At 66.1% G+C, this 19,622-nt stretch overlaps 2 protein-coding genes across 3 annotated transcripts in view; one reads left to right on the plus strand and one right to left on the minus strand.

The window, feature by feature from the left end:
• PIEZO1 (piezo type mechanosensitive ion channel component 1 (Er blood group)) overlaps nt 1-9,935 on the minus strand; it is a 24,829-nt gene extending 14,894 nt beyond the window's left edge. Inside the window, exons 1-5 of one of the 2 annotated variants that reach the window (XM_064459760.1) lie at nt 9,734-9,935; nt 2,476-2,571; nt 1,141-1,263; nt 734-776; nt 481-643 (exon numbers count right to left, since the gene is read on the minus strand). In XM_064459760.1, the coding sequence (XP_064315830.1) occupies nt 481-643; nt 734-776; nt 1,141-1,263; nt 2,476-2,571; nt 9,734-9,797 (489 nt within the window). In that variant the 5' untranslated portion in view covers nt 9,798-9,935. Of the gene's footprint in view, nt 1-480; nt 644-733; nt 777-1,140; nt 1,264-2,475; nt 2,572-8,168; nt 8,344-9,733 lie in introns of those variants that run through there. The other variant, XM_064459758.1, reaches the window with a different exon arrangement.
• Nucleotides 9,936-12,107: 2,172 nt separating this feature from the next.
• On the plus strand, nt 12,108-17,514 carry CDT1 (chromatin licensing and DNA replication factor 1). Its single transcript, XM_064459765.1, has 10 exons — nt 12,108-12,580; nt 13,581-13,745; nt 13,838-14,055; nt 14,546-14,740; nt 14,851-14,996; nt 15,309-15,412; nt 15,711-15,899; nt 16,297-16,431; nt 16,512-16,713; nt 16,818-17,514. The coding sequence occupies exons 1-10, from the start codon at nt 12,212-12,214 to the stop codon at nt 16,979-16,981; spliced, it is 1,887 nt and encodes a 628-aa protein (XP_064315835.1). The 5' UTR covers nt 12,108-12,211; the 3' UTR covers nt 16,982-17,514.
• Nucleotides 17,515-19,622: the final 2,108 nt, after the last annotated feature.

Raw genomic sequence — 19,622 nt, forward strand, 5'->3', positions numbered from 1 at the left:
AGGGCTGACATGGCACGGCACGGCACGGCACCCAGCCCTGCACCCTGCCGGCGAGCTCAAGCTGGGTACCAGCACCCCATGATTGCCCGCCCCACTGCCCTTCCTAAGCCCAGGGGGTTTGCCGGGGGGGGGCTAGCGGAGCCTGGGGGTGCGGGCACCACGCTCCGATGCCATGGGGCCGGGCTGTTTGCCGGGATCCCTATGGCAACGGGGGAGCAAACACAGGCACTCCTCCGCGGCTGAGTCACCCCGGCCCCTACGAGGTGCCGTGACGATCCAGCCCTCCACCGCTGCCCACTCAGCCGGGTGGCCAAAACTGCCCCGAACTGGGTCCTCGGCCACTGGGGACGTCCCCATGCCAAGTCCCCATGTCCCAGGCTACCCGCCCTGGGGAGGGGACGGCGGCCACCGTGTCCCAGGGGAGGCTGGCAGGGGCTTGGTGGGTGGGATGCTGCCGACGGCGCCCGGCTTGGCTCTCACCCGCTCAAGGGGCTCCAGGGACTCTGGTCTCCGGCCGCGGGTGGCAGCGCTGGCCTTGGGGACAAGGCGGCGGCACAGGCACAGGCAGAGGGACGAGACCAGCAGGATGCCGACGTCGGGTGCCACGAGACGCACCGAGTTGGGGATGTCGCTCAAGTCCAGCCTGGAGGGGGAGAGCGGGGCAGGAGAGGGCTCGGGGGTGCCCCCAGCCCCACTGTGAGCCCCCAGCCCCACACCGCTGGGGTACACTTACCTGGTGACACCGATGTGCCGGGCAAGGACCTCCCAGGTGCTGCCTGTGGGGAAGCAGGGAGGCGCTCAGTTTGGAAGACCCAGAGCAGGCGGCTTCCCCATGGGGAGAGCACCCCACATCCATGGGGGCCCAGGATGGGGTCTGTGCTCAGTGCAGCGGCCATGAGCAGACACCCTGGCATGGCACAGCACGCCCCCAGAGCTGGGTATGTGGCTGGGACCCCACAGAGCCTCAGCAGCCCCCCAGCACCCAGAAGGATGGGATCCCCGCACCCACATGTCACCATCTGGGGGTCCAGCCCTGGGACACCGTGGGGAGGGGGTGAAGCCAGGGAGAGTGGAGGTGCAGGAGGGCAAGGGCAGGCGTGGGCACCCCCATGGCAGGCTGCCCTGGCACCCCATACTCACAGCTGGGCCCCAGCAGCTGGACCAGGACGGGCAGCGTGTACAGGCATATTTGGAAAACAAAGTGTGCGAGGAGGAAGAGGATGCTGGTCCCCAGCAGAGTTTTGAGGAGGCAGCAAGTGGGACCTGTGAGACACGGGCACCCCATTACCCATTGCTCAAGGTGACGCTGGGATGTGCCAGCATCCCCAGTGGGGACCCAGCTCCCTTGGGAAGAGCTGGGAAGGGGTGCACTGCGCTGTGCCTAGAGATGCCAGGGGTCCGCCGCCGGGATGTGGTTCCACCAGGGCCTTGCATGTCTCACCGCGCACTCAGCACAGCCTAACAGCACCCTTTCTGCTGCGTTGCTGGAGAAACTGAGGCACAGGGCAATGCAGGGAGCCGGCACCCTGGGACCACGCTCCCTCCCCTTGCCCCTGCAGCACCCTCCCACCTAGCTGGCCCCGTGCGCTTCCCATCCCCACCGCACCAGGGCCGGCATCGGGATGCAGCCCACCACGCCTATCCCAATCCCTGATGGAACATCCTGCGGGGCGAGTGCTGGGGGTCCCCCGCACCGTGAGACCCGTCAGACCTTCCACCAGCTGCAGCCGTGCCCCCCATCCCACCCAGCTCCCTGGGCCGCACGCCCATTTTCCTGGCCACAGGACAGGCAGCGAGCCCACCGCAGCTGCGCGCTGGCTGGGGGGCGGCTCTGGGCCAAAAACTCTCCCTCCGCTTGTTTTTTCCTGTAAACCCGCACGAAGGCTCTCGGCAGCGCCCAGGCTCTGGGGCCGTGTGAGCCCATGAAATATTCAGAGGGCAGAGCTTTTAGCTGCGGCCACGCCAGGCGCTGCCAGCTTGTGTTACAGCATGGTACGGAGGGCAGGGAGGCAGCAGGGCTACGGACACCCGGTGCCCACCGTGAAGGGGACACGTCCCTTGCACCCACCGTGGGTGATGCATCCCCTGCACCCCCCCTCCCGCCATGTCCCACCGCGGGGGACGTGCCCCACGTGCCCAGGCAGGGTGGAGGGGCTGCTCGTGGTCCATCCCTGCCCACCCTGCGGGCACAGCCCAGCCCTGAGGTTTCTGCTTAATGAGGCTGGGGCTCAAAACTGGCCATTTTGCAGCTGGAAGACTATTAATAGCCGCGCCGGGCTATAATTAACAGCGTGAGGCTGCCATGCGGAGCCACACTGCCCAGCCGGGGGGAAACCGCAGGGGAAGGAGGGCAGGTACCCGCTGGAGGGCGGCTGGCAGCCCCCACGCTGCCCCCAGCTCCCCCCGGGCCAGAGCTGCCTGCGTGCTGCCCACCATGCCCTGCCCGGTCCCCGCGCCCCGGGCTGAGCCCCTTACCTCCGGCCGAGCGCTGGGTGGGCCCCGGGAACCAGGGCAGGAGCAGCAGGAAGAGCAGGTACACCAGGGAGAGGACGTTGAAGCGGAAGAGGCAGGCTGGGGGCAGAGGTACGGGCAGGGTTAGCGCCGGGGATGCGGCACGGGGAGGGTGCCGCACCCCACCGGGCTCCTGGCTGCACCCCCTGCCCCGGGGAACCCTGCGGATGGCACCCCGACCTGCACGGCAAGGGATGCCCGAGCAGGAGGTGAGGCACACCCCAGAATGAGAGGCACCCCAAAATGAGGGGCAGTCCCGGACAGGGGCTCAAGCCCAGAGATGCTGGTGGGAAGAGAGGGCCATGGGCAGGAGTCCGGGCTGGGTCAGTCCCGGTGACCCGCACAGGTGGCGCGGCAAGGGGGACACACCAGTGGTCCCAGACACATGGGGTGACAGGGGGATGAGAGCAATGAGCAAAATCTGCCACATTTCTACATCATTCCTGCAAGATCGTGCTGAGGTTTGCAGGGACCCTGAGGCCAAGCTGGGACCCCAACCCGTTGCCACCCCGGGGCTGGCACAGCCCCTCACCTGCACCCAGCTCTGCTCTGGGTGCACCACCAGCTCGCCACCTTCCCTCTCGCTTATATTTAGACCTAAATTACAGCTTGTTTGCAGGCGTGAAACCGTCGGAGGAGCTGGGCAGGGAGCAGGGCTGAGCCAGCACCCCGCGGAGCTGCCAACGGCGGGGACGGGGACCGCACGGCGGGGACGTCCCGGGGCAGCTGCCACCATGGCTGGGGACACAGCGTTCCCATCAGCTGCATGCACACACCAGGGGAGCCGTGACAGACACCAGCACATGCACCGGTACGAGCTGGAACCAGCCCACGGGGCAGCCCTGCGGCCGCCCAGCCATGGGGTCACGGTGATGGGCACGGCCACTGCGAGACACCCGCCAAATCAGCGCCCGGCCGGAGGATAAGGGAGCCATGGTGGGGCTGCACAGCACGGTGGCTTTGCTTTTTCACTGCGACCTTACTCCAGGCAGTCCCAGGGCATCCCTCCGTGTCATCCCCTGCAAACCAGAGGGACGTGTCCCTGTGCCCCCCCCCCAGCAGGCTGGGGGGACCCCACTCTGGGTAGGGGCGATCCCTCTGGGGCAGCCTGGGGAGGGGATGGCCACAGGGAACTGGGGCTGGGGACCCCGGCTCTGCGTGGCCGGGGCAGCAACCTGCCGCCCTTGGCACCCCACTTGGAAAGGGGGCAAGGTAGTGGGGGCCAAGAGGGCAGCCCCAGGCCCTGTGGGGCTGGGCGGGGGGCGGGAGGCATGCTCAGCACCACCAGCACGGCACGGCCCTTCCTGTGTTTACGAGGTTTCAATGGGATGGCGCATCCTGGGGCGACAGATGGGGCGGCCAGGGGGTAACCCAGTGCAGCCCCCTGTGCACAGCCTGGCACCCCGGGGACGGTGGGTGCTCCGCGGAGGGTGCGGGGGTGGCAGGAGGAGAGGCACCCAGGAACGCACCCGACAGCCTGGGGCACGCCCCACGCAGCACCCATCAGGGCTACAGCCAGTCCCCAGGCCCACAGCAGGGTCCCCAGCTGCCTCCCTCCCCCGGGGCGCGCGGGCAGCCTCCGAGCACGGGTGGGGGGCTCAGAGAGCCCAGGGTGGGGGGACCAGCACTGCCATCCCGCCAGCCGCCTCTTCACAGTGACCCCAGGACGCGTCACCTCCCCGCACACTGCTGAGGGTTGCTGGCTACGTTTCGGCAAACCATGATCTCATGGAGCAAATATTCCCCTTCCTGCGCCAGCGGCAACTGGGCTGAGAGGAGCCTTCCCAGCCTGGGGGCGAGCCACCACTCCGGCTTACGTGGGAGCCAGCCAGCCCCCCATCAGCCACCGGCACCCCCCATCCCAGCACTGACCCCGTTTCCCACCCTGCGCCAGGGTGGTGGGTGTCTTTTGGGTGAACCAGCCCCCGCGTGAGCCCCCGTCCCAGCCGCGGCCACCCCGCGGGCGCTGCCGGCACAGAAGGGACTGGCTGTGCCGGAGCCCTGCCGGCATCGCCTGGGCTGGGGTCTGCCCGATTGTTGCGGGGAGGACAGGGGTTGTGGGCACTGTGGGGCGACCCACAGCCATTGCTGGGCACCGGGGGGCACATACATGCCGCAGGGACCACACGTGCCCGAAGCAACAGTGTGACCCACGTAATTTATGCCACCAGCACCATGGGACCCTCTGGCCAGTGGCTGCCCTGGCTCGAGGCATCACCAGCAAAGCTCTCAGCAGGGTGGTCAGGGCTCGCTGGCTTCAACCAGCTTTTAAGGGCTGGAGTGTAAAAAAAGGGGAAAAAAATGCTGATAGCATGCCAGGCAGGGAGCAGCCCCCCCGGCAGGACGCAGCCCACTTTGGGAGCACCCAGGGTGCCCGGCTTTGCACCCACGCCTCCTCAGCAGGGCTGGCTGCACTGGGGCACGCCGCGCCGACAGTACGTGGGTGCTCCATCCTGCAGTCAGAGGAAACCGGTTCTCCACCACGCTGATGGCAGGAAAAGCGCTGGCGTGGGGAGATAAACCAGTTTGACATGTGGGGAGAGCAGCCCTGCAGCAAAACCTGCCTTCCCGCACCCATCCTCCCTGTGGGGAGGCGGGTAGGCGAGTGGGCGGGTGGGTGGGTGGGTGCAGCACCCACTGTCCCCTTCCCCGTTCAAGCAGCACCCATCGCCCACGATGCCCTGCGGTTTCGCCTCTGCTGCACGCATGGGGCAGGAGCCGGCTCGTGCTGAGCAAACCCCCTTGTAACCCCAGCAAAGTTATCTGGGATCTGCACCCCAAACCACCCCCCTCCCCAGCCCCGTGACCCCAGGGAGCTGGGAGCAGCAGACTCAGCTCCCACGCTGCCAGGGAGTTCACCACCACCGCGGCCGGCGCTGGCAGCCAGCAGCACTTGAAATATTAACGATGTTAATGTGCCGGGAGGAGGATAAACTGCAGCGCTGGGGAGCTGGGCGAGATGTGCTGGGTTTCCTTCATGCCAGCATTTGATCTCCCCTGAGACGTCCCCGTGGGAGGGGAAGGGGGTCATCGGGGACCCCAGGGGAAGGCAGGCACCTGGTGGCAAGGGTGGGGACAGTCAGGGAGAGCCGGCACTGGGGTCTCACCCGTTGCAATCGGGCCGGGGAAGCATGGGAAAGGCGGCTGCGGGAGAGGGTCTGGGTCTGGTGCAGCCCCCTCCCTGCAAACCACCATCCCGTGCCCAGCTGGCTCCCAGGGATCCATACCCAACTGCATGGGGAAAGGGGGCTCCCCGGACCCCACTGGCAATGGGGGACCCCACGCACCGGCCCTGCAGCACCATCGGTGCCCTGTGCCCATGCACAGCCCGTACCCCGACTGGCACCGGCACAGCCGCTGCCTCTGCGGGGACCTGCGGCCGCTCAGGATTGATTAGCAGAGCTCTTTAATTCCCTGCCTGCCCTGCTCTTTTCACACAGGCCCGTTACCTGCTGCCAGAGCCGGGCAGCTCTGCCAAGCTGCTTCCCCCCCACCGGGTCCTGCCTCCCAGCTAACAGCCCCCAACTGGGGTCTCCTCAGCCTGGGGGACCCAGACAGCGTCCGCCGGGTGTTGCTTTACACCAGGACGCTGCACTCTGCACCCACCGGCTGCAAATGAGAGGCAGGCTAACGAACCCCAGTCACAGAGGCTTTCCCCATCCCCAAACCCAGTCAGCCCCAAAGCGGCGAGCCCCTGGGCCGGCAGAGCCAGCCGCCGGCGCTTTCCCAGCCCCAGCCCCGGCTCCTCTTTCCGGGACGAGGGAGCAGCCCCCGCCGGTTCACCCACCATATCCTGTTTTTGTGGAAAGTTAATCCCACTCGTGCCAGCGCCGAGACAGCGGCCAGCCCCGCTCCCCGGGGGACGCTGCGGGAGCTGCCCCGGGAGGGCACCGGGCTGGGTGCCAGCGGGTGCCGTGGCTGCCGGCCTGGGAAACCCCAGCAGCCAGCCTGCGGCGCCTGCAGCGGGACACGGAACACGGCGGCTTGGGGGACGGGTGCTCGCTGTCACCCCAGTGCCTGGGGACACCCCCTTTCCCCGGCACCCACAGCCGCAGGGCTGCAGTCCCTACACTGGGCACACACCAGGGCTGGGACAGCCCATGCCAAGGGGCCGGAGCAGCCCTGGGGGACCCCAGCGCTGCGGGCTCGGTACCGGGATGCCCACGCACATCTCCAGCTTGCACACCTGCCTGCGCACGAGGACCCACGTTCCCATCGCACGGGGACATTCCCAGATCCACCATATGATTTCCCACACGCAGCTCGGGGCCGTGATGGTGTCTGCCATACGGCAGCGCCAAGCAGCGTCCGAACAGCCCCCCAGCGGGCACCCCAGGGCTCTGCTGCAACCGGGGTGCGGAGGAGACAAAGGGTTAAACCTGGCCGTGCCCCGGGCTTTGCAAACAAGAGCCATTAAAGCCCCTTACAAACCCAGCCTGCAGCAACCCCCTCCCCAGGACCCAGAGCTGCTCCCCAGCCAGCGGGGCGAGCCCCAGGGGCAGCCTGGGGACCCACTGCGCCCCCAGGGAGCCCCCACAGCATCACCCACCTCCATGGGGCCCTGCGGGGGTTTTGCAAAAGGCTGAGTCCCGGGGAGGTGGGCACCCTTGGCCCAGCACCTCCCATCCCCCTGTGCGCCCGGGGAGGAAACTGGAGTTATTGCTCTTGGAGGCCGTGGTGGCTTTTTTTTTTTTTTCCTCCTCTTTTTTTATTTCCCTTCACTTTATAAAAAGCACCTGACCGCAGGAGGCAGCTGGCTGCAGCCCACACGCCTGCCAGCACCCAGCCGGGCACCGGCCCCCTGCGGCACCCAGGGCCGGCCAGGACCCCCAGTGACCCCCCCGGCACCCCACCACCTCCTGGCTGGGCTGGGGGGCTCAGCCAGGGGGGGCCGTGTCCTCACCTCACCCTGGGTCAGGTGCTCTGATTTGGGGGGCACCGCAGCCCCAGGGAGGGGGTGGCTACCGCCCTCACCCATCATTTCTGCCCCAGCACCACGGAGTTGTGCCAGAGCTGGGAGCCAGGACCATCACCCAGCCCGGGGGTCCCGGTGGGGGAAAGAGGCAGCCCCGCACCACGGTCACCCGATGTGTGGGTTGTGCACTGGTGGGAAGGCACGGCGGGCTGTGCCCCCCACACCCCAGCATCCCCCCGCCAGGCAGGATAGAGCCGAGGCAGTTCCCTGCGCCGGGTGGGGATACGGCCCGTGGCATGGCTGGGAGCTGCACCGTAGGGGTCTGTGCCCCTGCCAGACCGTGGGAAGCGGGGGGCTGCCCCGAGCCATGCCGTGGGGCCTGGCTCCTGCGCCTCCACCCACCCCCGAGCTGGCCGAGAGCCGCGAGCAAACATCCTCCGGACGTTTGGGAAGAGCCTAATTGCCGGGGAAGGAAGGGCCACAGGCGAGTTGTGCTCTGGGGCTTTTCCTTTCCGCCGCCCCCCCCCCCCCCAACCCCGAGGTGCAGCAGGATGAGCCACGTCCCCCCGTGCCTCAGTTTCCCCCCGCAGTGTGGGTGTGAGGTCCCAGGACCCCCGGGACCCCGCTGAATCACCCACACGGCTATTTTAACAAGCAGCTGGAGCAGGAGGGAGCTGCTCTCCCAGGACAGCCCCTGCCCACGCGGGAGCCCCAAATTTAAACAAGCCACCTACAAGCTCACCCGTGGAGGCGGGAGTGGGGGGAACACCAACGCCACCAGCGCCACCAGCTGTGGGAGGCGGCGGGTCCCTGACACCACATCCCGTGCCGGAGCGGGGCAAGCAAGCCTTGGCACGATTCGGGGCCAAATCGGCATATATTGGGGCAAAAGGGCCCCACATGCGAGGCCGCGCCCAAAGGCCACGTGTCACCCCGTGCACCCATGGGACATGCCCGGCAGATCCCGCGCCCCGGAGCGGCGGCTGCCGCCCCACCAGCCAGGGAGGCCTTGTGCAAGCGGCCACCTTCCCTTCCCAGCTCCGTTCTTAGGCAGGGTTATAATTAACCTCCTCACATCCTGCACGATCCACTGAGTCACTCCTCGAGCAAACGAGAGCAAATAAAGAGAAGCTTTTTCAACAGTCACCAACTTCCTCTGCCAGTGAGGCTCGCACCGTACCGCCGGCACGGCCAGCACCGTGCACCCCAGCCCGGCTCCCCGAAATGCAGCCGGGACAGGGGCTGCTCAGCTAAGACACGGCTCCGGCCGGGCGCGTGTCCCCCTCTCCAAGTGATGCTACCCCAAAAGTCACGCCACCGCTCACCCGGGGCTGCAGACCCCCGGCACGGGCGGCGTGAGCCCGCCACCGGCGGCAGCCGGACCCTGCCTGTGCCCGGGCACAAGGAGCCCGTTGAACAATCCTGTTTACGGAGAGGTTTTTCCTTTGCATCTACGTAAAGGTAAACGGAGCGTCCCCGAATGGGCTCCCCCAGGCAGCCGGGGTTCAAAGAGCCAATTCTTGTTCTGCGCGTCCCAGGACACGGGTATTTTCCAGGCCGGTAGCCAGCCAGTTGCCTCGGTGGGTGGTGCATCTACCTTCAAACACCAGCGTTGCTTAAGACAAGCTGGGAGCAGCTTCAGAGCCACGGCCCTGCAGAGGCTGCTGCAGCCAAGGTGGGTGCTCCCGCTCCCCGCTGCGGCACCGGGACGGTACCCAAACACGGAGCCGGGATGGGTGCCAGCTGTCCCCCCGAACATCACCCATCCCACCTGCCCCCCGAGCATCGCCCGACCCAGCTGCCCCCCCCCCCCGAGCATCCCCGGCAGCTGGGCTGTCCTGGCACCCTCTTTGCCCCCCCCTCACACCTTACAAGAGGCAGAGGAGCAAGTGGGGTGACACGGGGGTGCCTGAATCGGAACGGTTTCAGCCCCAACCGGTGCCCGGTGTCGGGGGTGTGGGTGCCCGCCGGCTGCACCCGTGGTGGGGGGACACGCAGACACAGAAACGCACGACACGCACACCCGGCGCGCTGCCCCCCACACCCGGCTCAGAGAAGTTACAGCATTTCCCGAGAGTGGGCTAGGTCCCGCGTGGGGGGCTGGGGGGGGGGGGGAGGGGGGCGTGCAGGGTGGTCCCCCGTGGGGCTGGGGCCGTGCAGTGTAGTCCCGCGTCGGGTTGGGGAGGGGGGTCCCGCCTCCCCCGGTGCCACCGACGGTTCCTCCCAGGGTGAAAATCACCGCGACCCTGTTCACGCGCGGGGGAGCACAGCGCACCCCCGCACCCCCCCGCACCCCCCCGCACTCACCGGCGAGCAGGGCGAGCGGCAGCAGCAGCCAGTAGAGCCCCGCACACAGCACCCGCCGCTCCATCCCCTCGGGCGGCGGCCCATGCCCCGCCGAGCCGCGCCGTCCCGTTCCGCCCCGCCGGGGCTGGGCAGGCCCCGCTGGCCGGTCCCGCAGCGCAGAGAACGGACGCGTTTTCTCCCCCCCCCCCCCCCCTTCTCCGCCACCTCCCGCCGCCTTTATAAGCGGCGCCTCCCGCCCCCCTCGGCGGGCTGGACCGGCTCGGCGCGGCTCGGCACGGCTACTCCGCTTTGCTAGGCTAAGACGGACTCGGATCCGCCGCTTTGCTAGGCTCGGCTCGGCCCGGCCCGGCCCGGCCCGCCCCGCCTAGCGCCGCCCGCCGGCACTGCAACCCCGTCACCGCTGCTACGAGTTGGCCGGTCTCAGCCCCGACGGGGCGGAGGGTAGGGGGTGGGGGGGGGCGGCCCATCGGAGCAAAACTCCGAGGAGAGGGGGTTGAGCCCGGGCCTCGTAGCACCCCGGCAGCAAGGGCATCTGCGGCAGGGTGGAAACAAAATAAATTTAAAAATAATAATAATAATAATAATAATAAAAAGACGATGTGTTTCCTGTTTGCTTTGTTAAAAAAAAAAAAAAAAAGAGGCTGGAGCGAATTAAGGCTGAGTGCTCCGCTCGAGCCCGCGGTGAGGGTCCTGTGGGTCCTGCGTCCTCAAAGCCGGGCGCCCAGTCCCGTGTCCCCAGAGCTGGGTGCCTGCTGCGCGCCCTGGGGAGCCAGATGCGCCCACAGGGTTGGGTGCCCAGGCGAGGGGAGCTGGGCGCACGGTCACGCACCCCAGGAGCTTGGTGCCCTGCTCAGCGCCGAGCTGAGCCCCGGCTGGGAAGGCGCCCGGCACGGCCGGCGGTGCCGGGGGCCGCGGGGCAGCAGCCCCGGCAGTGCTGGTAACCGCCAGCCCCTAACAGGAAGCATCAGCCCATGAAATTCTCCACATTCTTTGGCTTCCCCGCATTTGTTTTCTGAATGTACTTAATAAACTGGCATCCAGCTGGCACGCTGCCGGCCTGCTCCCCACCTCGGCAGGCTCCGCTCTACTTCTTGGGGCTCTTCTCCCCCCGTACTGCAGAAGCCACAGCTGCTGGGACACAGCTACCCACACCGTAGCCCCCCAAACTGCAGGCAGGACAGGCCCGAGGGCCCCCAAACACCTGTGTCCAAATGAGTTTTGCTGGGCACAGCCCCTCATGGGAGCTGGGAGGGGCTGTGGGTGCCCAAACCACCCCTGAGCATCCTCAGAGCAGGGACTCGGTCCCTCTGTCCAGCTGCATTGCCTAGACCCAGAGGGGTTCACTCACATAAATAAAACACTCGCCAACATCGAGCCATGAATTTCTGCATTAACGCCACGTCTGTGAGACCTGGGCATGGAAATGACTGCTGTAAAAGCCCTGGGCTGCATCCCCCCATCCTGAATGGATCCAGGAAAGGGTGGTGCGCGCACACACGCCGGAATCTCACTCCCAGGCCAGCCCCGAGCACCCACTGCACGGCAGCCAGGCTGGGAATGGAGGCTGTGGAAATAAATGGGTGCAGAAAATGGCACCCCAGAGCCCTGCCTCGCACAGCCGAATCCAGCCCTGAGTGGCCCCGCTCCACTTTGCCAGCCTCGCTCAAGCTTTAAGAGATGGGCACGGGCACCGTAATGTGCTGCGGGCAGGGCCTGAGTGCCCAGCGAGGCGTTTTATGGGCCAGCAAGCTTCTCCTGCATCCGGGCAGTGCCATTAGCGCGCAGCCACGGCGTGGGGCAGAGGGACGCCGGAGCAGGGGGTGCTGCGGCCACCTCTGAAGCCCCATGTTCCCATGGCTACGCCCAGCCGGAGTGCCGGCCGCTGCCTGGAACAGTGGATAAGGTGGGATGGCAGTAGTGGCAGCATCCCTCGAGGGACCCCACGGCCACCACAGAGCTCTCACCAGGAGATGGGCAAGGCTCAGCCCCACGCGAGCTGGAAACAAGCAGCCCCCCCGGCCCTAGGCGTGCAGGGGAGAGCGGATGCGAGGGGTGACCACCAGCCCAGGGGCTGGCGGGGGTCAGTGCCATTTCAGGTGCTCTTTGCCCCGCTCAGAGTCGCCCCAGTTCACAGACCCCCGCGCCCGCCAGGGGCCCAGCAGCCTCCAACCCCTGCAGCAGGTGGGGGCACACGGTGACACCGTGACCCCCCGAGCCAGGCGCTGCGACACCTGGCATAATTGGGACACACCCCGAAATGGGCCTGATCCCCTCCCGGCTCCCCACGTGTAGCACCGCTATAAAGAGGCACTGCGCCTTTAAGAACCCCGTGGCGCCAATTCCGCCCCACGTGACCGCTGCCGGCCCCCTCCGTGGGCGGTGCTGCGGGCGCGCGGGTTCCCGCCAAGAGCGGAGGTTTTGGCGCGGCTGGTAACGGGCGCACGTGCCGGTGGCACCGGTACCTGTACCGGTCCCGCCATGGCCCAGCTCCGCCTCACCGATTTCTTCGGCCGCACGAAAGCGGCTACCGGAGCCCCGGCCAAGCGCGGCCGCCGGCTCAAGGCCGGCCTTACCGGGCCGCCGGTGCAGCGGGAGGCGGAGGAGGCCGGTGTCCCGGCGGGGCTCGGCCTCGGCGCCCCCTCCCCGCCGCCCGGCGCCCCCCCGCCGCCCGCCTCGCCGCGCACCCCGGCCCGCGGCGGCGCCCCGGTGGTGCTGGGGCTGGCGGGCAGGAAGCGGAGCCGCCGGGAGATGGAAGCGGAGCCGCCGGCCCGGGCCCGGCCCGCGGAGCCGAGCGGGAAATCGGCGCGGAAGAGGCTGGAGCTGGACCGGGACGCGGAGCCGGGGGCGGTAGGGAGCTGCGGGGGGCGCCGCTCCCCCCGGGCTGCGGCCCTGAAGCGGGGAGGGGGAGCCCTAAAACCGGGGCACCGTGTCTGGAGCAACCACCCCCCTCGGGCTTGACCCCTCCCTTAGTACAAACCCCGACTTAGGCCTTGCACCCCCCCACTCCTCCCGATTCAGGCCCCCCCTCTCAGGGCTTGCCCCTCCCCTCCTCCTCCATATGCAGGACCCCCCATTAGGGCTTTCTCCCCTCCTCCTGATGCAGGACCTCCCCCCACCTTAGGGCTTGCCCCCCCCTTCTCCTGATGCAGGACCCCCCCTTAGGGCTTGCCCCTCCCCCCCCCCTTCTCCTGATGCAGGACCCCCCCTTAGGGCTTTCCCCCCTCTCCTTCTCCTGATGCAGGACCTCCCCCCACCTTAGGGCTTTCCCCCCCCTTCTCCTGATGCAGGACCCCCCCTTAGGGCTTGCCCCCCTCCTCCTGATGCAGGACCTCCCCCCCACCTTAGGGCTTGCCCCCCCCTTCTCCTGATGCAGGACCCCCCCTTAGGGCTTTCCCCCCTCCCCTTCTCCTGATGCAGGACCTCCCCCCACCTTAGGGCTTTCCCCCCCCTTCTCCTGATGCAGGACCCCCCCTTAGGGCTTTCCCCCCTCCCCTTCTCCTGATGCAGGACCTCCCCCCACCTTAGGGCTTTCCCCCCCCTTCTCCTGATGCAGGACCCCCCCTTAGGGCTTTCCCCCCTACTCCTGATGCAGGACCCCCAACACTTTAGGGCTTGCACCTCCCCTCCTCCTGATGCAGGACCTCCCCCCACCTTAGGGCTGCTCCCCCCTCCCTTCTGATGTAGGACCCCCCCATCAGGGCTTGCCCTCTGCCCCTAGTGGAGACCCCGCTATGGCTTCCCCCCACACTCCCAGTGCAAGGCTGTGGGGGGACCCACCGAGGAGGGGGTCCCAGCGGGTGGGCTCCCCGCACACGCGCGGGCAGCCTCTCACACTCCTCTCTCGCAGGCCACCAGTCCCTCGCCGCCGGCCACTGCTTGGCCCCCGATGCCGCCCTCACCGGACCTGGCAGCGGACCCCCCGGCCAGCACCACCCGCTCCCCCGGCCAGGGGCAGGACGGGGGGGCACAGCCTGGCACAGCCCCCCCAGGGACAGCCAGGCGCCTGCAGCTGGTACGGGATGAGCCCGGCTTTCTGCTCCCATCCTTTGTGTTTCTTGCCGCTGTGCGAGCCCTGCTCTGACCGTCTGCCCCCTCCCCACCCAGGAGGACCTGCCCGGGCTGCGGTGCCGCCTGCGGAGGGTGCAGGCGCTGGCCCAGCTGCCCTCCCTCCCCGCCGAGGCCAGCACCGACCTGCGGAGCCGGCTGGAGCGAGTGCGGCAACTGGAGCTGCGGATCCGTGAGAAGAAAGCGGGAAGCGGAGCCACGCCGGCAGCGCGGCCATCCGGGGACACCGGGGCGGCAGCTCCTGCGGCAGAGGCCGGGTGAGGAGCAGCTTTGAGGGGTAATCGGGGTGTCCCGGTGGCTCCCACAGCCCCCTTCTGCTGCTCGGCCCTGCAGCTATTTTGCAGGGGTCTTCCCACCCCCGTGAGGGGGGCGTGGGGGCTCTGCGGAGCGCTGGCTGGCCCCACTGCACACAAAGGGCTTCTCCGAAGCAAAACTGGAGCGTGGTCCAAGCCACCGTGAGCGTTGGGGCATCCATGTCCCCAGGACGGGGAGGGTGGGTGATGCGCCCCAGGTACTGGCACAGCTTGCTCAGAGAGAGTTTTGGGATGAGGGGAGGTGAGGGGTGTACCCTAACCAGGGTGGGCACACAGCTCCTATGCTCTGAGATCAGCCCCGTCGGCAGCGGGACCCCTGACCTGGCCGGTTTCGGTCTCCAGCTGCACCCTCGGGGCCGTCCCAGTGCCACGTTCGCCATGCCCAGTGGCTTTTGTGCGCTGGGACCCCCTGACCCCTCTCTTTTCCCGGCAGCAAGAAGGCCCCTGCGTACCAGCGGTTCCACACCCTCGCGCAGGACCTGCCCCCGGGGCTCACGCTGCCCTACAAGTTCAAGGTGCTGGCGGAGATGTTCCGCAGCATGGACACCATTGCCGGGATGCTCTTCAACCGCGCCGAGACCATCACCTTCGCGAAGGTGAAGCAGGGGGTGCAGGACATGATGCGCAAGTGAGTTGGCAGAAGCGGGCAGCCCGTTTTGGGGCCCCGGGTGAAGCTGTTGGGGCCGATGCCCTGGTGTCAGCTTTCGGGCTTCCCGACCTCTCCGGGTGCTGTTGCAGGCAGTTTGAGGAGCGGCACGTGGGGCAGATCAAGGCGGTGTACCCCGACTCGTATATTATGCGTCAGGAGAAGAACATCCCCACTTTCAGCAGCGGTGTGAAGAAGTCTGACTACCAGCTCACGCTGGAGCCGGTGCTGGGGGAAGGTACGTATGGCTCGGGGAGGGGGCACCAAGAGCAGGGGTGTGCTCGGTCCTGGCTGGGATCCCTGCATCCCCAGGGGTGCTCTTCACTTGGCCCGTTAAATAATCTGATTAATAAGGGCCTGAGCGTGTTGGAAGTGGGGAAAAAACCACTTTTGGGGCGAGTGGGAGGATGACAGGGCAGTGATTCCGGCAGCGACTCAGCCCCACGGCAGGGCTCCGATCCTGGCCTTCCTGAGGCTCTCGAGGCTTGGGCCCCGTCGCGGCGTTGCTGGGCTCTTGCCGAGGTGGTAACGCTTGCGCGTGTCCTTGCAGAGGAGAAAGTGGATGGCCGCCCGCACTTGTCGGCGTCGCGCTTGCTGGAGCGCAGGAAGGAGTTCAACCGCAACTTGGTGAACATCGTCAAGCAGCACCACAAGGTGGGACCCCCCCAGCACCCTCTGCTTTGGGGGTCTGAGGTCGCTCTGGTTGCTACCTAGAGAAGCGGGTGGAAGGAGGGGGCTGGCATCTGGGCTGAGGGACATCGACGGTTCCTGCGGGATGCTCTTGGCAGGCAGGTGTGGGTGGGGAGGATGGCAGCTGGAGTCTCTCCTGGCTCTGAATTTCCTCCAAGCCAGCTGCTGTGTGTTGCTAAGCTGTGCTGGGAGCACTAGGCAAGGGCCAGCTCCCCCATACCTGGCCCATGGGTGCCGTGATACAGCTCTCGCCCCTCTCCAGGCGTTCCTGGCCGCCCTCAACCCTCCCATGGTGGTGCCGGAGGAGAAGCTGACCCGCTGGCATCCCCGCTTCAATGTGGACGAGGTGCCGGACATCAGCCCAGCAGAGCTACCGCAGCCGCCCCAGGAGGACAGGCTCACCACGGCCCAGGAGGTGCTGAGCACAGCTCGGGGGATGCTGACCCCCAAGGTGAGCTGGGGCTGGGGTTTGGCTCTGTCTGCGGCCGGCAGACCTCAAACCAGCCATCTCCCCAGGAGAATGTTACTGGATAGGGGTTGGGAAGGATCGTTTTGGAGCCACAGGACTCGCAGCACTGTAAGGTGTAGGCAGGTGGGAACGCAAGCCTGGCTGTTACGCTGCAGGTTGTGGTGTAGGACTGGTGTTGGGCTAAAGGAGCTGTCAGTACTGACTTCGGGGCTTGGGAGAGGAGATGAAGCCCCCCAGGCTGTTCTCCGTGCAGGCAGGGATGGGTCACTGCGCTGGGGCTGCAGGGTGGTGGCGGGGGCGGTGGAAGGGAAACTTCTTCCTCCAGTGCGAGCGGCTCCCAGCTGTAACCCAACTCCTCCTTCCTCTTCCACATGAGCAGATGGAAAAAGCTCTTGCCAACCTGGCCTTAAGAACCGCTGAAGCCAGTGCGGGGGAATCGGTGGTTTCCAAAGCACCGTCCCCTGCCAGCACCTCCAGCGCTCTGAAAGGGGTGTCCCAGGCCCTGCTCGAGAGGGTGAGTAATTTGGTCCTGGCTGTAAAGCTCGTTCTGGGGGGACCCGCCTGTGTCTCACCCCATCTCCTCTGCTCCCCAAGATCCGGGCGAAGGAGGCGCAGAAGCTGCAGGCGCTGATGACGCGGGACCCGCGGCAGGAGGAGCGGCTGGCCATGCTGGGGCGGCTGCCGGCCATGGCCCGCATCCTGCGCAACGTCTTCGTGGCTGAGAAGAAGCAGGCGCTGACCATGGAGGTGGCTTGTGCCCGTATGGCCGACAGCTATGACACGCAGATGCCTGCTGGTAGGAAAGCTGGGGTCTCCTCGCAGGCGTGGGGAGGGTCTTTGCAGGAGGAAGGGGCTGGGGGAGCTGAGCTGTGACCCGGCGGCCGCCTCTCCTTTTCGCAGGCGAGATGGAGAAACACTTGCGCCTCTTCGCAGAGCTGCTGCCCGACTGGGTGGGGATCCACGCCATCAGGACGGACACCTACATCAAACTGGACAAAGGGAAGGACCTCGGCCTCATCACGGAGAGGCTCACGAAGGCGGCAAAGGAGGCAGAAGCCCTCTGAGCCCCCCAAGGGCTGAGGCTTCCCCCGTGCAATCACCTCTAAATGTAGCAAATCCCGACTGCACTCCGGACTCTGGTGCGGGCTGATGGGAGGCTCATCCTTGGGGATGTCTGAGGAAGAGCAAAACTCCTTAATTTAACTAATTCCTCTGCCAGGGTCCATGAGGACCCTAGTTCCCCATACCCTTGAGTAGAACGCTGGCAGTCCCGCATCCTGGGGCGACAATGCAAGCGGTGAAGAGGAGCTAGTAACCTCTTAGCTTTGCTGCGTCCTCCTGAAGTTTCACGCAGGAGGTTTATTCCGTTAACTGGTCTCTGGTGGGGTGGAGGCAGGACTGGGCATGGTGGGAGGGTGACAGGCAGGAAGGAGTGAGAGAAGAAGTCACAAATTGATGTTTTTGGAGCTCTGGGCCTCGTTCTGTTTTTAAGGGAGGTAAAACACATCTCCGGCACTCGCTGGAAGAAACAACTACAGGACTTGTCAAAACATATTTGTATTAAATGTTTTAAATATAGCTGACTTATGTTAACCCAGCGCTCTTCCTCCGTGAGCTGCCGCTCTGGGCTGCGTTAGCCCCGCGGTTCTCCATGGTAATTGGCGCCGGCCGGCACAGGCAGGGAAGGGCTGGGTTGTCATCCAGCTCCTGGAGAAAGATTTACTGGAAAAAGTGAGCGTGGGTTTGCAGGGAACTGAATGCAGCTTTTGTAAATAGGGGCTGCAGAGCAGCTTCCCCCGGGGCCAGGAGCCGGCAGGGCTTGGGGGTGGGCACAGGGAGCTTTTTCCCCCAAGGGAAAACCCTGGCCACGCAGCTGAAGTGGCTTGGGAAGAGGGACAGAGAGGGTGCTGATGGCTGCAGAGGTGCCAGCCTGGCCCAGCGCCCTGGTCAGGTCAGCGCTTGCTGCAGGAGGGGTAGCGTGGGTGCAGGGGAGGCTGTGGGAGCTGCCCAGTGCCACGTCGGGCACACCTTGCCCCGCTTTGTTGGCCAAACTGGGCTGGTTTTAGCATGGGACATCAAGGACTCGGCACGGAAAGGTGACTGTCCTTCATCCTGCTGGGTGAGGGATGATGCTGGTCTGGGGAAGCTTCCCCACCTGAGGTGCTGCCCTCAGAGGCTGGTGGCATCGGTGATGGAGGGAGCAGGCAGGCCCTCTGCTGCGGGCACTGCTGGCAGGAGGTAGCCCTGTTTCCATGGAGGAGGGTTTAAACCCAGCCTAGAGGCTGGGGGGCTCTGGGCGCAAGGCTGGGCTCAACGGACCTCGGCACAGTGGGGAGGCGGTGGGTTCGGCAGCCTGGCAGGCACACGCGTGCCTCGGGGGAGCCTGCAGCGAGCTCCCCTTCTGTGCTTGAGACAAAAAAACCTTCCTCCTGCCTGGCAGCCCCCCTTGCACAGCCTTGTCTATGCAAGCAATTACATCAACAACGGTCGCTCGCGGCCCGGCGAAGGCACCGTCCCCACGTTCCCTGATGTCACCCCTTGGCCCCGCGCGCAGCCAGCTCTGGCACCGGCAGGGCTTGTGCTCGCTTCCACAGCACGCAGCTGCTTTCCACGGCTTTCTGGGCTGGAACCAATTTTTCCCTTCTCTGCCTCGCAGCAGGGACCCTCGCCTCGTGCCAAGTATGCGTGCAAGGTGCTGCCTCCCTTGGCTCCACGCAGGGGCTGGCTGTGAAAACAAGGGCCCCGGGGTAGGTTTCTCCCAGGGGAATGGAGTTTCTCAGCACAAACTGAACAGCCACTGAAGTGGCTTTTCAGGAATTAGTGATAAAAATAGCTATAATAGCCCTTACAAGCGTAAGAGCAGGGTGTGCGGTGTCCCCACATGCTGGGTAGGGAAGGTGAGCTGAGCTGTGGGGGCTTGGCCTATGTTCCTCTGGGGCCCTGGGCACTTCCACTGCAACCCAGCAGGACCAGTCTGGGTACCCCCCGCCTCCAGCTTGAGGTTGGTGCCAGGAATAGAGAAAACATACCTGAACTGCTCAGCCCAGGCAAGCGACTCCTTCCAAGCGTTAAGGGGGAGCTCCCACCACAGCCTTGCTCTCCACTGCCAGCCTGGGTTTGGAGGAAGATGCTCACGAGGGTAATTGTCCTGGTTTCAGCTGGGATAGAGTTAATTCTCTTCGTAGCAGCTCGTATGGGGCTGTGGTTGGGATTTGTGCTGAAAACAGTGTTGATAATGTGGGGATGCTTTAGTCGTTGCTGAGCAGTGCTTACACTAAGCAAGGACTTTTCCAGCTCCCCACGCTCTGCTGGAGGCACAGGGGGTCGGGAGGGGACACGGCCGGGACAGTGACCCCAACTGACCCCAGGGATGTCCCACACCACACGGCGTCAGGCTCGGCACATAGAGCTGGGGAAGGAAGAGGAAGGGGGGGGACATTCGGGGTGATGGTGTTTGCCTTCCCCGGTCACCGTTACGTGTGACGGAGCCCTGCTGCCCTGGGATGGCTGAGCACCCCCTGCCCGTGGGGAGGAGGGAATGAATGCCTTGGTGTGCTTTGCTTGTGTGCGCGGCTTTTGTTTTACCTGTTAAACTGTCTTTATCTCAGGAGTTTTTCTCACTTTTACCCTTGATTCTCTCCCCCATCCCACCGGGGGGGGAGTGAGGGAGCAGCTGCGTGGGGCTCAGTTGCTGACTGGGGCTAA

This window comes from Phalacrocorax carbo, chromosome 8 (assembly GCF_963921805.1).
Source record: "Phalacrocorax carbo chromosome 8, bPhaCar2.1, whole genome shotgun sequence".
Classification (NCBI taxonomy): domain Eukaryota; kingdom Metazoa; phylum Chordata; class Aves; order Suliformes; family Phalacrocoracidae; genus Phalacrocorax; species Phalacrocorax carbo.

What these genes read in the sequence shown, in the direction of transcription:
- CDT1 (XM_064459765.1), top strand. Translation starts at nt 12,212, where the DNA reads ATGGCCCAGCTCCGCCTCACCGATTTCTTCGGCCGCACGAAAGCGGCT. An exon ending in CAGCCAGGCGCCTGCAGCTG is followed by an intron (nt 13,746 to 13,837) that starts GTACGGGATGAG and finishes CTCCCCACCCAG; the next exon opens with GAGGACCTGCCCGGGCTGCG. An exon ending in TCGTCAAGCAGCACCACAAG is followed by an intron (nt 15,413 to 15,710) that starts GTGGGACCCCCC and finishes GCCCCTCTCCAG; the next exon opens with GCGTTCCTGGCCGCCCTCAA.